Source organism: Salvelinus namaycush, unplaced genomic scaffold (genome assembly GCF_016432855.1).
Source record: "Salvelinus namaycush isolate Seneca unplaced genomic scaffold, SaNama_1.0 Scaffold1094, whole genome shotgun sequence".
Classification (NCBI taxonomy): domain Eukaryota; kingdom Metazoa; phylum Chordata; class Actinopteri; order Salmoniformes; family Salmonidae; genus Salvelinus; species Salvelinus namaycush.
The window spans coordinates 35,204-52,160 of NW_024057780.1; the positions used below are offsets into that span (position 1 = coordinate 35,204).

The following is a 16,957-nucleotide window of genomic DNA, read 5'->3' on the forward strand; positions in this document are numbered from 1 at the left end:
CACCGGCTAGGTACAAGGTCGTCAAGGTTCTCATTAGCAGCTTTGAGAATTTCCTTGTTTATTATGCTCTCCCTTTAGGGGGCTTTGGCTTTGCAGGACCAACCCTGCCAAGCAGGCTCAGAATCTTGAGGGGGCAGTGCTGCTCTTGGTCCCTGACCTCATTTTGGCTGCATACAGACCGCTTACAGCATGCACATAAAACAGTTAGGGACTTCTCCTTAGTATCTGGGCCATTCATGTGGGTGTCTAGGGTATAGGGCCATGGACCGTACCATTAAAATAGGATAATAAATAATTAGATATAATTTATTTTAAAAATGTAGTTCCCCATGATAGGACAAGAAATAAATAAGACGTATAATTCATTATAAAAGTATATCCATCATCTGAACAACATTGAAAGCCCTCTCATACCCGGCCCACAGCAATACACTGGCTCTGGGATATGCAACTATTTCATTACTCACTCACTCAACTTTCCAAACATAACAAATAAAAATAAACACACACCACACCATCCACACATACTGTGCCTTCTGTTTACTTAGTTTTTATCTTCACTATGTAGAAATAGTGCTTGTGTTCAATTAGTTATATATGAAGATTTATAGAAAAGCTATATTTTGTATTGTATTGTTACAATCAATAACCGGGCTTGAATTGTGTTTATTTTCCTCATCTATGAGAACTTTGTAATTTTTAAAATAACCATGGAGTAGTCTTTGTGTCTCTGAACAACTGGTTATCAATATATAGTTTATCAACGACGAGAGCTACTCGTTTCGCTTTTAATCTATTTTCTTTGAAAATTGGATACAGAACTTTGCGCCGTTCTGCAATTTCTTTCGGAAACTGATCATTCATGCCAATTTTGGTCCCAGGAAGTCTTTTACCCAGGCCATTATTTTATCTTTAAATGAAGCAAATTTTGCAGGTTTGAATTAATTGCCGTCCAAAGATACAAATTTGACCACCCTGAAACCCCTATGTTCAACAAGGTGGACTGTGCGGAATACTGCTTTTAGACCTGTGCTAGGGCAGCATGAGCAAAAACTGCATCCAAGAAAGCTTCAACTGCCAGTGGCTTATTCGAGCACTTCAGCAAAGGCAAGACTGTTTGGGTTCACACTTGCCTCTGCTGTTCTTGGAGAGCTTGAATGTCTAAACATTTCACTGCAGAAGAAAACTCAGACTGTCTCTGGTATGCAGGCTGCAGTCGACTGTGTGCGGTCATCTCTTAGTGGCAAGAGAAATGACAAAGCAACAACATTGATTGACTCCATTGAGTCACACTCAAGATGATTTGCTGGCAAAGCAGTGGATCACTATAGGGCAGAATTTTTTTAAGTGTTGGATGGTGTGGAGGTTCAGTTTGGCGACCGTTTTGACCAGGACAGTCTAAACATCCTGCAAAAGTTGGAAAGAGCGCTTCTCACGGGGGAGTTGGATGAGTCTCTAGATCAGTACCCAGAGCTGAACATAGATTCTCTTTCAGTGCAGTTGCCTTTCTTTCGCAACAAATACCCCTGTAGCAGCAGTGGAGAAGCAGCAGATGTCCTCAGGAGGCTTCCAGTGGAGGTGCGGGGGTTGACCAAGTTGAGGTGCTGATCAGAATTTTGTTTGTGGTGCCAGTGTCTTCATGTGAGGCTGAGAGGAGTTTCAGTGCACTCCGCAGGTTGAAGACTTGGTTAAGGGCCAGCATGGACCAAGAGAGACTGAACGGCGTAGTTGTCTGTAATGTACATAAAGACAGGCTGGACAGTCTCAAGAGGGAAAATATCTGCCAGCAATTTGTTAGATCCATTGAAACCCGCAAACATATGTTCGGTTCTTTTGTTCAGCGGTAGAGAGCGGTAGAGATACTCTTAATGATCGGCTACGAAAAGCCGGAGTTTTTCCGAGCCACCGTGCTTCTACACCTGCATTGCTTGCTGTTTGGGGTTTTAGGCTGGGTTTCTGTACAGCACTTTGAGATATCAGCTGATGTAAAAAGGGCTATATAAATAAATTTGATTTGATTTGTTCAGTAGTGTGCATAGCAGTGGTTCTCAACCTTTTTCTGGTACTGGAACCCCTGCATATTTTGAGCAAAGCGGGCAAGGTTTTGAGTGGTCCTCAGGGACCTCCACCCCTCTATATTATATGTAAAGTTACTGGAATCCTTGTGCTGAATACGTTCATTACACTTTTTTATTTCACGGACACCTTGCAATTACACCAGGGACCCCTGTGGGTCCACGGAACCATGAGAACCCCTGGTGTATAGTATGATATTTGTTCTTTTGTTTAGTAGTTTTTAGTACATGACAGTACACTTACTAATTATTTATTTTATGTTATTTTATTTAAAATGGAGTACTTTGTGTGACATACTTGTCCATAGCTGCTGTTTGAAGAGTTGAGACACTGACTGAACAGTAAATATGTATTTTAGAAGGACATTTTGGTTGATTTATTTGAGTTATTCATTGAAGTAGTTATTTCGCTTTTAGAACTGTACTTATTTTGAGCTTTTTGTTCTTATAAAGCTATTGTAGAAGACTCAGGCCAGTGGCAGATATTTAATGGCTATAATAATGTATCAGAAAAAGTCTAATTAAAAGGTAAATTCAATACGGACACCAACTTTGTGAGGGTTCTCAATGGAGGTTCTTTTAGATGAGATCACACCATGTTCATTGTATTTACGAAAACTGCACCCATACACAGTGTACAGTACCATTGCTACCTACTGGCCTTTCTTGGTATTGCTGGTTGTAAATACATACTGGACTGATAAGGAACACTGCTATAACTATTATTTTTACTAGTATTATAACTATTTAAACATTTGAACAAGTTGGGACAACCCTTCAGTTAACTACCTATCAATTATCCAGTAGTAGTAATTATGGTTGCTCAATATACATTTAACATATTACAACATAGGCTGTGTGTTACAGCACTACTTTTGGTGTCCCCCTCAGGAATTGCACTTGAGAAAATTTCATGTACTTGTCCCCTCCAAAGTTGATATCAGATTTTCGCCCTGGCTATAGGCCTACTGTTCGCTCAATTAAGTTGAGAATTTTGATAACTAAAAGAGAGATTAGAGTTTTTTCATTGTCTTCTCTTTACAGCAATAGCCATTTTCTTTAGAAATGTTGTTTTCCAGTGATTGTATTTGTAAGTATTGCGATATACCTGGCTGGGCCTCTATACTCAACAATCTTGTATTTGGTATTTGCCGTGCGCGCTGCCCAAATTAGGCATTGCGATTTAAAACAATTTTCATATTCCAATAAGTTAATGATCCTCTGTGTCCAAATCATGCTTTCTGGTGTAATGATTTGATGTATTTCTGTATAGACAGGAGTAGGCTAATTAGGTTATATAATTTTGGTAATATCATAAAATTTACTTGAAGCTTAGTGTTCTCATCGAACCACATCACACTTTGGAGCGTAGGCTATACCAGCTGTTTTCAAGTACATTCAATACATTTTCATGCCTCTGACATGCGGTTATGATAAAAAGTGTTGTAATAGCCTACAGTTTTCTTGACATTTTGTTTTAATTATTGTGATAGGGTCATGTTTTACTGGTACAGCGTACCCCCACAAATTATTTTGTCGAGACGCGGTAACGGACCGTACTGCATTACTTTCACCGCTGGCCATAACAAAGGGGCTGAATAATTATTGAATCAAGGCATTTCAGCATTTCATTTTTAATTAATTTATAAAAATTGCTAAAAACATATTTCGACTTTGACATTATGGGGTATTGTGTGTAGACACAAAATATCAATTGAATCCATTTTAAATTCAGGTTGTACACAACAAGATGTGGAAATGGTCATCTGGTGTGAATACTTTCTGAAGGCACTGTATAATATACTGTATATACATTCACAATACATGTTTATATAACATATAGTTTGTAGTTTGCACTGACTATGTGTAGATCACCTGCTAGCTGCCAACCTGTCTATACTCGGTAGTTACAATATGATGTCATTATAATACTTACAGTATCTATGTGTCAAAATATGAACTAGAACAGTATGGCATGCATCAGCACTCATAGTATGTGAATTAGTGTCACTTTGCTGTATGTTCTGAACCCTCTGAATGCAGTAATAATAGATGTCTTTGCTCTATAAGTCCAGTCCAGATACCTGGCCTCTCGCCTCTTTTTAATGCACCAACTCTAAATAGGACACACACACACACACACACACACACACACACACACACACACACACACACACACACACACACACACACACACACACACACACACACACACACACACACACACACACACACACACACAGTATCTCCTCCGATGTGATGATGATGAGGCAGTCCAGAGTTCAGTTCAGAGACGGGATCAGCCTGACACTCTATGAAACAAATTGGCCCTCTGAGTTGTAAGCAGAGTCAGCACTCTCATTCTCTGCAAGATCATTCTTTTGGGCCAATCACAGAGAATGGAGGCAGCAGCCATAGAGATCTGAACATGCTGTGGTGGATCAGATGATATATTAGGTGGGAGAAATTCTGGTAATGTCATAAATCTGGGAAATGGGTTAGAAGGAAGGAAGCTGAGTCTCAGCAACGTTTTCATGTTAATCTAAATGTCAAGAAGAAGAAGTAAGAAAAGAACACCATTTCAATATGCACAGCTTTATTACAGTTACACACACACACACACACACACACACACACACACACACACACACACACACACACACACACACACACACACACACACACAGCTATGTCTTACTATACCTTTTGGGGACCAACAATTGATTCCAATTCAAAAACCTATTTTCCCTTACCCCTAACTTTTACCCTAACCATAACCTTAACCCTAACCTTAACCCCTAACGATAACTCCTAAATGAGTACCATCAAAATGTCCGCACTTCTCTGAATTTTTGTTGGTTTACTATTCTTGAGAGGTCTTTTGGTAAAAATGTGTACACACACACAAACACACACAATGCAATTTCCTGAAGAGGAGTTGTGAATCCTAAGAGCATTGGCTACGGGCACTATAAGTTTGTATGGATTTACAGTACAGCAGCCTCAGATTCTGGCTTTACATGGCTGGACACACATTATCAAACATTTAACATAATTTACACTGAGTCATAACTCAAACACCAGCCAATAGAATTGCCTTACTAAATTCAAATTGGTTTGGGTTGCAGCTAGTACATTGTGTGTGTGTGTGTGTGTGTGTGTGTGTACAGAACGTGTGTGCATACATGTACACGCATGTTAGCCTATATTTACACCATAAATGATGAACAGGTTTCAGTCCTCCATAGCCCCTCATACAGTATCTATTCAGGGCTTCTTACTTATTCAGGGCTTCAACTTTATTTCAATAAAGTTGCTTAGTGGCTCCTAGCCTGCCCTACACTGAAGTGCTGACCCAGACTCTGGGTCTTAGATATGGGGTGAATAGTGGGACCCTGGCCAGAGCCTCACCAGGAGAAGAGACTAGTGATGGGGGAAAATATCGATACAGTTATGTTTGGATGATATTATATCGATATTTGGCTTCAAGTATCAAATTGTAAAGAAAAATACAAAATAAAAGTTGGCTGTACTTGCACCAAACTTAGTTTTAAATAGTGAGCCAACATGTTTTCAGCAATTTATTTCCCTGACTAATTACAACTCGTTTTCTCATGGTCTCTCTGCAGCAGACATTTAGTGAGCAATATGTTTGGAACATAAAATCGCAATAAAATCGCAGTATTGAATTGCAATGCATATAGAATAGTGAGAATTGTGGGAATCGTAGTACATATCGTATCGGCATCTAAGTATAGTGATAATATTATACTGTGAGGTCTCTTGAAATTCCCAGCCCTAGAGGAGACAGATGGTCTTGGGACAGACATGGACCCTCCAGTACCTGACTGACCACATCTTCAGTCACCGGAGGAACAGCAGGACTCAGGGAAATGGACTGAGAAATGGAAGGTCAATTCAATGTACAGTCAATTGTACATGCTGCTGTTTCTGTATTCAAGCCTGTAGCAGCATTTTATTTGACACTTGATCTCCATGTCATGACACACTGTACAGCATTGTACTTGAAAGCACAGCGTTGCTGCAGATCCTTATGCAGCTCTACCGCTACACTTGTAGCTACCGCTACACTTGTGACAATGGAAGCGAAAAATACCGATATTCCAATATGGACCATAGGCATTTACATTTACATTTAAGTCATTTAGCAGACGCTCTTATCCAGAGCGACTTACAAGTTGGTGCATTCACCTTATGATATCCAGTGGAACAACCACTTTACAATAGTGCATCTAACTCTTTTAAGGGGGGGGGGGGGGGGTTAGAAGGATTACTTTATCCTATCCTAGGTATTCCTTAAAGAGGTGGTGTTTCAGGTGTTTCCGGAAGGTGGTGATTGACTCCGCTGACCTGGCGTCGTGGGGGAGTTTGTTCCACCATTGGGGTGCCAGAGCAGCGAACAGTTTTGACTGGGCTGAGCGGGAGCTGTACTTCCTCAGAGGTAGGGAGGCGAGCAGGCCAGAGGTGGATGAACGCAGTGCCCTTGTTTGGGTGTAGGGCCTGATCAGAGCCTGAAGGTACGGAGGTGCCGTTCCCCTCACAGCTCCGTAGGCAAGCACCATGGTCTTGTAGCGGATGCGAGCTTCAACTGGAAGCCAGTGGAGAGAGCGGAGGAGCGGGGTGACGTGAGAGAACTTGGGAAGGTTGAACACCAGACGGGCTGCGGCGTTCTGGATGAGTTGTAGGGGTTTAATGGCACAGGCAGGGAGCCCAGCCAACAGCGAGTTGCAGTAGTCCAGACGGGAGATGACAAGTGCCTGGATTAGGAGGCAAAACACAAACAGCTAATTAACAAACTCTTAATCCGTGACATTATTGATTCACTGTACGTGACCACTGTGGTTTGCTAATGAGTGGTGTTGTCTCATTATATATTCCTCACAAAGCAGGGCATTAGGACTGAGCTGTCCATTAAGTCCTGGGGATTACTGGCCAATGATTACTGTCTCAACACCACCACAGGATCAGGGCATGGCCAGTGCACCACCAAAAACTCACACAACACAACCGCTATGGGAAAGGCCAATACTGTAGCCCTGTGTCCCACTCTACATCAGGGCCAGTATTAATTTAAACAATGCAGGTTAACTACTAGCGGTAGGCCAGAGCCTATTTTAAATACAAACAGTAAAACACACAGAACCTACTATTAACTTAGTCTCTATCATGTTTCTGTATATTCCTTTGATTTTAGGAGATAAACATGTAGGATCTTAACTTTCATTGCTACCCATCCCGGATCCGGGTTTTCTGTCATTAAAAACCCTGACTAGCATAGCCTAGCCTAGCGCCAGAGGGTAATCATAAAATATAATTTCATGAAATCACAAGTGGAGTATTGCAAAACACAGCTTAGCCTTTCCTTAATCATCTGTCGTCTCAGATTTTGAAATGATGCTTTACAGCGAAAGCAATACATGCATTTGTGTAAATGTATCGATCGCTCGACAAAACAATAAGAACAGCTAGCGTCAGGTAACTCGGTAACAACATCCAGCAAAGCAATCAAATGGATCGTTTACCTTAGTTGATTTTCGGTTGGTTTCACTCACGAGACTCCCAGTTAGACAGCAAATGTTCCTTTTGTTCCATAAAGATATGTTTCACATCCAAATAACTCCGTTTGTTTGTTGCGTCATGACCCAGGAATTCACAGGAAAAAGCGTTCGCGACAACGGCGAAAAAAATTCCAAATGATATCCATAATGTCCACATAAACATGCCAACCGTTGTTTCTGATCCAACTTCATTGTGTTTTTCACAAATCTATTCGATAATAAATCAACCGGCACAGTTGGCTTCTCACTAAGGCGAGAGAAACAATGGCTACCTTTTCAGATTTACGCATGATTCACCCGGAGAGCCCCCACCTGTCCACTTGCTCAATTTGCTCTTACAAGCTCATCCTTCAAAATAAAGGCCTGAAACTACGTCTAAAAGCTGTTGACACCTTAGGGAAGACATAGAAAAAGAGGTCTTATTGATGAGACTTCACATATGCAATAGGAAGGCTTTCGAACACAGAGCTCTCAAAATTAGTGCCACTTCCTGCTTGAAATTTTCTCAGGTTTTCACCTGCAATAAAAGTTCTGTTTAACTCACAGACAAAATTCTTACAGTTTTGGAAACTTCAGAGTGTTTTCTATCCTAATCTGACTATTATATGCATATTCTAGTTTCGGGGGATGAGAAATAGGCAGTTTAAAATGGGTACGCATATTTTGCCATATGTTTCAATTCGCCCCCTGTCAAGAAGAAGATTTTAATTAATCCTGCAGCAACAGGATGAAAAAAAAGAGAGATCAAATTAAGATCCTACATCTTTAGAATCTGTTTGGGATCCACATTAAACCAGTTGATTAGATCCAGTTAGAGACAAATTAAGCCCCTTGTGTGGCTCCAGCACATTAAAAAGAGACTGTCTTCTAATTAATATGCACCACACAGGCAAAGGAGACCCACACAGCAAGGCAACAGGCTAATCAGCAGATCATCAAAGAGCCAAGGGCCACCCAGGTCACGAAGCAAACAGGTGACAGGTGCACATGAAACAGGTGCACGTGAGAAGTTTTACAAGGTTTATTGTAAAAGCAAGAGACATTTTACAAGGTTTATTCAATTAGGCCTAGTAAAGATATCACAAACAGGCAACTAGATACAGCCGCGGGCTGATTTTTGTCAGAGTGGATGGTAGGGGGGCCAGAACATAATTCTAATAATTTGTTCACAGCAAATTGACGACAACTAAGCCCAAAAAGTGATTATATTTCAAAATAACAATAATTTCCTACCTTGATTACATTGAGACACAATCATGTCTCTTCTTTAAATTCATTTCCTAAATGAAATTCATTTTAGCTGAATTCCTGGTGATTTTAGTCATTATAGACCCCAAAATAAAATAAAATAATAAAAATAAAGTAAATGTTTTGTACAAAAACGCTGTGTACTACCCTTCACAGAACAGCGCAAACTGGCTCTAACCAGAATAGAAAGAGGAGTGGGAGGCCCCGGTGCACAACTGAGCAAGAGGACAAGTACATTAGAGTGTCTAGTTCGAGAAACAGACACCTCACAAGTCCTCAACTGGCAGCTTCATTAAATAGTACCCGCAAAACACCAGTCTCAACATCAACAGTGAAGAGGCGACTCCGGGATGCTGGCCTTCTAGGCAGAGTTCCAAAGAAAAAGCAATTTCTCAGACTGGCCAATAAAAAGAAAAGATTAAGATGGGCAAAAGAACACAGACACTGGTCAGAGGAACTCTGCCTAGAAGGCCAGCATCCCGGAGTCTCCTCTTCACTGTGAGGCGTCTGTTTCTCGAACTAGACACTCTAATGTACTTGTCCTCTTGCTCAGTTGTGCACCGGGGCCTCCCACTCCTCTTTCTATTCTGGTTAGTGCCAGTTAGGGTTAGGGCTGTTCTGTGAAGGAAGTAGTACACAGCGTTGTACGAGATCTTCAGTTTCTTGGCAATTTCTCACATGGAATAGCCTTCATTTCTCAGAACAAGAATAGACTGACGAGTTTCAGAAGAAAGTGCTTTGTTTCTGGCCATTTTGAGCCTGTAATCGAACCCACAAATGCTGATGCTCCAGATACTCAACAAGTCTAAAGAAGGCCAGTTTTATTTCTTCTTTAATCAGCACACCAGTTTTCAGCTCTGCTAACATAATTGCAAAAGGGTTTTCTAATGATCAAACAGCCTTTTAAAATGATACACTTGGATTAGCTAACACAATGTGCCATTGGAACACAGGAGTGATGGTTGCTGATAATGGGCCTCTGTACGCCTATGTAGATATTCCATTAAAAATCTGCCGTTTCCAGCTACAATAGTCATTTACAAAATTAACAATGTCTACACTGTATTTCTGATCAATTTTATGTTATTTTAATGGACAAAAAATGTGCTTTTGTTTCAAAAACAAGGACATTTCTAAGTGACCCCAAACTTTTGAACGGTAGTGTAGATATTTTACAAAAATGTAATTCACAATAACTGAACTCACATTTTTGGAATGCTTGGAATGACAAGTGAGCAGACACAAACAGTGACTGTGCGACCCCAGCGGTTCCTGCCAACAGTGTGTGAAGCATCTAATCTAACTAGTGAATGAACTGCTGCCACCCCTGGGCTGGGAGGGCACAGTTTGTTCTGTACTGTGTGATGAGAGAGCAGCCTGGCTCACTCAGGGATGCACATGTGCCGAGCTCAGGGCATTTTTCTTATTCCCTAGCTTAGCACCGGATTTGCCCTCCACAATGGGGTCATGTCCGCAGCGGCGTCTGACCCCGGCCTGAACCCCTCTGCCTCTGCTGACAAGCACATGTACGTAGCCCCCCCCCCCCACACACAGGCATGCACCACGCGCACAAACACAGGCACGTACGCTTGCACACACACTCCACACACATTCCACACAGTCACTCTCTGCATGACCCCTATCCGCCCTTTAGAGTGACCCTGTGACCGCTACTGTACCTCACACAGAGTTTGACACCAAACAGCTGGTCCCTATCAGCAGGGTAGCAAGATGCACCTCATGTTAATCTACAAATAATATCTCAATGTGTGACATTACAGTAGGCTGTAGGCTAAATTGAGTACATAACCTCATTTTGTGGATTCACAGTAGCCTACACAGGAAAACATGTAAAAGGGCCAATGACGTGACGTGTAAATGTTGGTGTCCGAATGAAATATTTTCCAAAGTCAAGAACTAATGTTTACAAATTCTACATAATGTAATTTTGACTTTTCTCTTTTATATGAGTTCTAAAAGAGTTAATGGTTAAATGTGAAGAAAAAAAATGGTTACTTTTGGTGCTCTGAAGTTAAAAAAATGGGATTAGGAGCAACCGTCCGAAGGCAAAGGTAATGTAGATAAATGTTAATAAAACATCTTAAATCATAATAAAATGGTCAACAAATATTATACTAGCATGATTTTGTAAGGTGTATACCACTATACTGCTATATGGGTAAGACAGTTTATGCAGAAAGCTTTTAAATACTTTAAATACTTTTGTCTGGAAAAATGTCCTTAATGATTATCGTTTGGTGCAACCGAAAAAAGTCACAATTTTGGATCAAATCACATTACGATGCTGATCTGACAGGATGTGACATCATACAACTGCTACAAAACAATAAAAATGTTGAATTATCGGAAACTTAATTAATATTTTATTTCAATACTTAAGATTGAAAGTCAAGTTTTCACATGGGTGCACAAGCAGTCGCCTGTAAAACATGTTTAAGTGAGAAAAATCATACATACAACCAGTATTTTTAATGTAAAAAAACTATGACATTTTTTTATTGTCTGAAAAATGCAGAGAGAAGCTCAGCCGATAAGAGACATTTCACATGGTTTTTATTTCCCTAACATAAATTGCAGTGAAAAGTGAAAAAAATAAAAATCATTATAATGTAACTTCTGACCTCATAGATGTTGAATATTTGACCAATTGACCAATTGTATATCATGTACAATTATAATTAATATGCTTTGTTTAACTGATTGAACAAACTTTTTTGTTGTTGCCATTTTGGGCTTTTAACCTCACCTGCACACCATTTTTACAATTTTTTAAAATCTGTACTGTTTTGTCTTTCACTTCTTTTCTTTGGTGCGAATAAATCAAACCTAAAAACCTAAAACCTAAATATTTGAGACCATGCATTTATTCATATTTTACTATTCATTTCTTTACATAACACTCAGTTTTTTGTTTACATTCATGGGTGCACTGAATGACTAAATTTAATAATCTTATAACAATCACATTTTTAACAATTATGTATTGCAAAAAAAACTGAAAGTGCATATGTAACACTCATGGGAACATAAAAAGTGTAATACAGCTTTAGCTGTAGCACGGTTTTTGGATCAAAAGTGGAGAAAAAAAAAGAGAAATACTAATTCTTCTGTAAAAAAAAAAAAATCCACTTTTGACCCAAATACCATACTACAGCTCAAAATGTATTACAGCATGACACTAGTCAGAGGTGTGAGAGAGTGACATCAGTGGACAAAAGTCTCTACCTCTTTGTGCTCCTGAAGCACGGTGTTGAGCCTCTCGCTCTCGTTGGACACGTTGGACGCCACGGAGCGGCTCAGCTTCAGATCCGTCTGCAGCTCCAGCAGCTGGCCCATGTAGAAGGCCTCCTTTGACGCTGACTCCTGCAGCAGCGACTCCTCGTTGATCTCGCCATCCTCCGCCACCTTACGCTGGTTGGAGTATGCCTGGCCAAACGCCTGGGGAGGCAGAGAGGGAATAGACCAGAATGAGATACAGAACTTTGTCTGTTTGGTTAGAAAGGAATTTTTCTTCAAAAGGCAGAGGGTTAGCCATGGTACAGCGTCCGTAGATAGAAAGCTATTTCTGGGGTTAAATGCCTTGCTCAAGTGCACAACGGTAGAGGTAGTAATGATCTGACACCAGCATCCCTGAAGTAGCTAATAACAAAAAATCTTATACACTTTGGATATGGTTGTGGAGGAGACTATGTCCCCTGTGGTCACTAGGTACCTTCTTATCACCCACAAAGCTCCAAGGTTGTCCCTCCCCGCCTCAAGGGTATTGTGCAATGATATTTCAGCCCCTGTCTCTGATCGATAGACACTGTGTTCCCATTCTCCTGACACAGGTTTTCACACAGCGCTCCAAGCTGACTTGTCATGACAAAGGAATCCTGGCTTGATGCTTGATTGAGGGAATGACAGCATTGATCAACAACAGCCAATGACCCCTGGATACCGGCCATGTTGGAAAGGTGGCTCCTATTCACACCTGTAACAGCTACCTCTACAGCACCAAGGTTGTATTCATTGGGTACCAAACTAAAGGAAACAGACTGAAACAGGATTACCTGGCCTTATGAAAAACACACTGAACAAAAATATATATACGATGTGTAAAGTGTTGATACCATGTTTCATGAGTTGAAATAAATATTCCTTGAAATGTTCCATATGCACAAAAATCTTATTTATCTCAAATTTTGTGTAAGAATTTCTTTACATCCCTGTTAGTGAGCATTTCTCCTTTGCCAAAATAATCCATCCACCTGACAGGTGTGGAATATTAAGAAGTTGATTAAACAGTATGATCATTACACTGGTGCAACTTGTGCTGGGGACAATAAAAGGCCACTTTAAAATGTGCAGTTTTTGTCACACAACACAATGCCACAGATGTCTCAAGTTTTGATGGAGCGTGCAATTGGCATGCTGACTGCAGGAATGTCCACCAGAGCTGTTGCCAGAGATTTGAATGTTCGGTTCTCTACCATAATCTGCCTCCAACGTTGTTTTAGAGAATTTGGCAGTACGTCCAACCGGCCTCACAACTGCAGACCAGCCCAGGACCTCCACATCCAGCTTCTTCACCTGCGGGATCGTCTGAGGGCGGGTGGGGGGAGGGGGGCTTGGTGCTTCTGAGGGCGGGTGAGGAGTATTTCTGGCTGTAATAAAGCCCTTTTGTAGAAAAACTCAGTCTGATTGACTGGGCCTGGCTCCCCAGTGGGTGGGTATGGCTGCCAAGTAGGTGGGCCTATGCCCTCCCAGCCCCAACATGGCTGCACCCCTGCCCAGTCATGTCCATAGATTAGGGTCTAACGAATGTATTTCAATTGACTGATTTCCTCATATGAACTGTAACTGAAATTGTTGCATGTTGCATTTATTTATTTTTGAGTATATAAAGGTTCTATGTAATGCCAGGTCAAGTGCAGAAGATTAGAGTATGCAATTAAATCAGATTGTACTTGGTTGTCTACTGGCACAGAAAAGTATTAAAAAAAGCCACACACACACTACACTCTCTCTCTTAGCTTCTGCACCACTCAATGGTTCATCAGATATCTCATACTGCCATATCAACCAGCAGGTCTTAGTCAGAACATGCCTGGGATGGGAGTTAGTACATGAAGAGGCCTCTTGTCAGAGAAGGGAATCAATTAAGTCAGGGGTGTCAAACTCATGCCATGGAGGGCCTAGTTTCTGCTGGTTTTGGGGTTTTCTTTTTAATTAAGACCTAGACAACCGGGTGAGGGGAGTTACTTACTAATGAGTGACCTTAATTCATCAATCAAGTACAGCGGAGGACGGAAACCCCGAAGACCCTCAGCCCTCTGTGGAATGAGTTACACACACGTGAATTAAGGGCTTACTCTATGACAAAACACCATCATTTATGGAGTACAATCAATGTGATTATCAACGGCAACACTGGAAAAATTAGGGTTAAGTTCCTTGCTCAAGGTCACATTGACAGATTTTTCAGCTTGTCGGCACAAAGATTCCAACTAGCAACCTTTCGGTTACTGGCCTAACGCTCTAACCGCTAGGCTACCTGCCGCCATCATATCCATGTGTGTATGTGTTCAATTAATTGTCAATTAATTGTACCTAAAACATGTTCCACACCAGTACCTAAAACATGTTCATTTATTGACCAATAAACATTCACTTGGGTGTGGTCTGGCACATAAATGCAATCATATTTGTATTGTAAGAAAAGTTGGTCCACATGTTGCAAACACTGCCAAGACTCAACATATGCAAGAACATTCATATTGACCTCACGGTGGCGCTATAACAGGCACATGTTTATCTCTTGGTCTGTTTGACTCAGAGTGATGACATTTGGCACACATGCTCAGGGATATGAGTTCAGCTAACCCACACGATATATACCATTCTTGCTATACACGGGAAACTGATGAGGGTGAAAAACTCAGCAGCGTTGCAGTTCTTGACACAGACCGGTACGCCTACCCCGCTCAAAGGCACTTAAATCTTTTGTCCTGCCCATTCACCCTCTGAAAGGCACGCATACACAATCCATGTCTTAATTGTCTCAAGGTTTAAAAATCCTTCTTTAACCTGTTTCCTCACCTTCATCTACACTGATTGAAGAGGATTTAACAAGTGACATCAATAAGGGATCATAGCTTCACCTGGATTCACCTGGTCAGTCTATGTCATGGAAAGAGCAGGTGTTCATAATGTTTTGTACAATCAGTGTATATGATTTCAGCATCCGTATGCTGTACTGGGAGCGCTGGTCACGCCAAATAAGGCTGTTAATCTCCCAATACAGCCAGCATCTGCCAGAGGAAGAAAAATGCTGTCTGGTCAGTTTGCAGAGGGACGTGAGGCTCAGGGCTCAGATTTGAATTTAACTGTCAAATTGTGTCAAACTGTCAAACTGTCAAATCTTTTTTTATTAGGACTTTTTCATGAGAAATGTATATGTTCATTTTACAACATTTCTTTATTGTATAATACTGACATAACATAAAAGTAAATAATTTTGTCTAATAATCGTATTGCTATGTGAATGTGCTTCTGGTGCATGTCTGAGAGACAGCCCACTGGGCACACATGTCTGTTCAACGTCTAGTTTTGATTTGGTTGAATTTTCAACTAATGTGAATTCAACGTGAAATCAACAAAAATGTCACCATATCATTGGTTTTAGGTTAAAAGTTACATGAAAAAAGACCCTTACATTGATAACTTTTTGCAAATCCAATCAGTATTCCATGTTGATTCAACATAATCACATTACATTCTTTTTGTTGAAATGACATTGAAACAATGTTGATTCAGCCACTTTTTGCCCAGTGGGAAAGGTCTGGACAGAGAGCTGTGTCCTCTCAGATGTAATAGTCTCAGCACCACACTCCCTCAAAACCAAACCCAGTTGAATGATTCTCCCAGAGAGCTTGAGAAAGGTTCTCTCTGATTGGTGAATGAATAATTCAGGAACACTGTTTCCACCTTATCATCATCATGTCCACAACATTTGAGCAGAAGGATGACTCATTGATAAGATACCAGCCTTTATTACTTGTGGTCATACTACCTTCAATAGACTTCTTTCTCAATGCACCATTTTTCTAATAAGCCGCATGCAGCATTTTGAGGTGTGTTTGTAGATAGTGGTAATTTGTCATTGTTAAATCCCTTCTGCTCCAGAGCAGATCTTAATACAGGAAGGGAGCTCAATACAGAATATAAGCAAGGGCTCCGCTGAAATGGAGAGCTTAGTGTGAATGAAGTTAAAGCTCCCCAACAAAAAGTGGATGTACATACAATCTGATGATTTAGTTATTACATTTTCAGGTTTGACCAGCTTTCTTGGCTGTTAATTTGTGTGTGGAGGGGGATCGAGTCAGTACATGTATAGCATTACTTATTTGTGTGTGTGTTTGTGTTTGTGTGTGTGTGTGTGAATGAGATAAGCAGATTTAGCAGCAGAAGATGTATACAATAACCATCCTTCCATTGACAGCTGGCCACCTCCTGCGTCACACACAGACACTGACAGCTGATCCCCATCCCATCTCCACTGAAACAACACAGCACACCGATGAACAAACTGACACCCCCCCACACACAGACAATTAACCCACTCAGGGATGAGATGACTCTTTCACAGAAAGAGAGCTCAACCAGTCATGACTACTGAATAACTGGAATGCAAAGCCTCGGTCACAGTCATCATGATCAATTAACCACAAACTGCCCCATATGACACAGATAGTCACAACATTCAATTATTCAATGCTTAGTCAGCGAGTGAGCAACCGGCCCATGAGACAGGAGAGGATTGGGTTAAAGCAGGTCTATGGCTCTTTGGAAGTCCCTACGTCACATCTAGAATGTGTTTTCAATTTGTTGACGTTGACACTGACTGCAGTGTAAGTCACCTTTGTCTATTCACGCATGTACCAACAGCATGTGAACAAACGCAGCTGTGCACAGTGTTTCTCTTGTCTTCTATTTTTCTAGTGCTAATCACGTTTGCATAGGAACTACACATAAACACACAAGAGAGTAATC

General features: G+C 40.9%; 1 protein-coding gene across 1 annotated transcript in view; it reads right to left on the reverse strand.

The window, feature by feature from the left end:
• Positions 1-16,957, reverse strand: part of LOC120035689 (protein bicaudal D homolog 1-like) — a 62,472-nt gene that overhangs the window by 32,763 nt on the left and 12,752 nt on the right. The window contains exon 3 of the mRNA XM_038982251.1: positions 12,149-12,361. Within this exon, the coding sequence (XP_038838179.1) occupies positions 12,149-12,361 (213 nt within the window). The remainder of the gene's footprint in view (positions 1-12,148; positions 12,362-16,957) is intronic.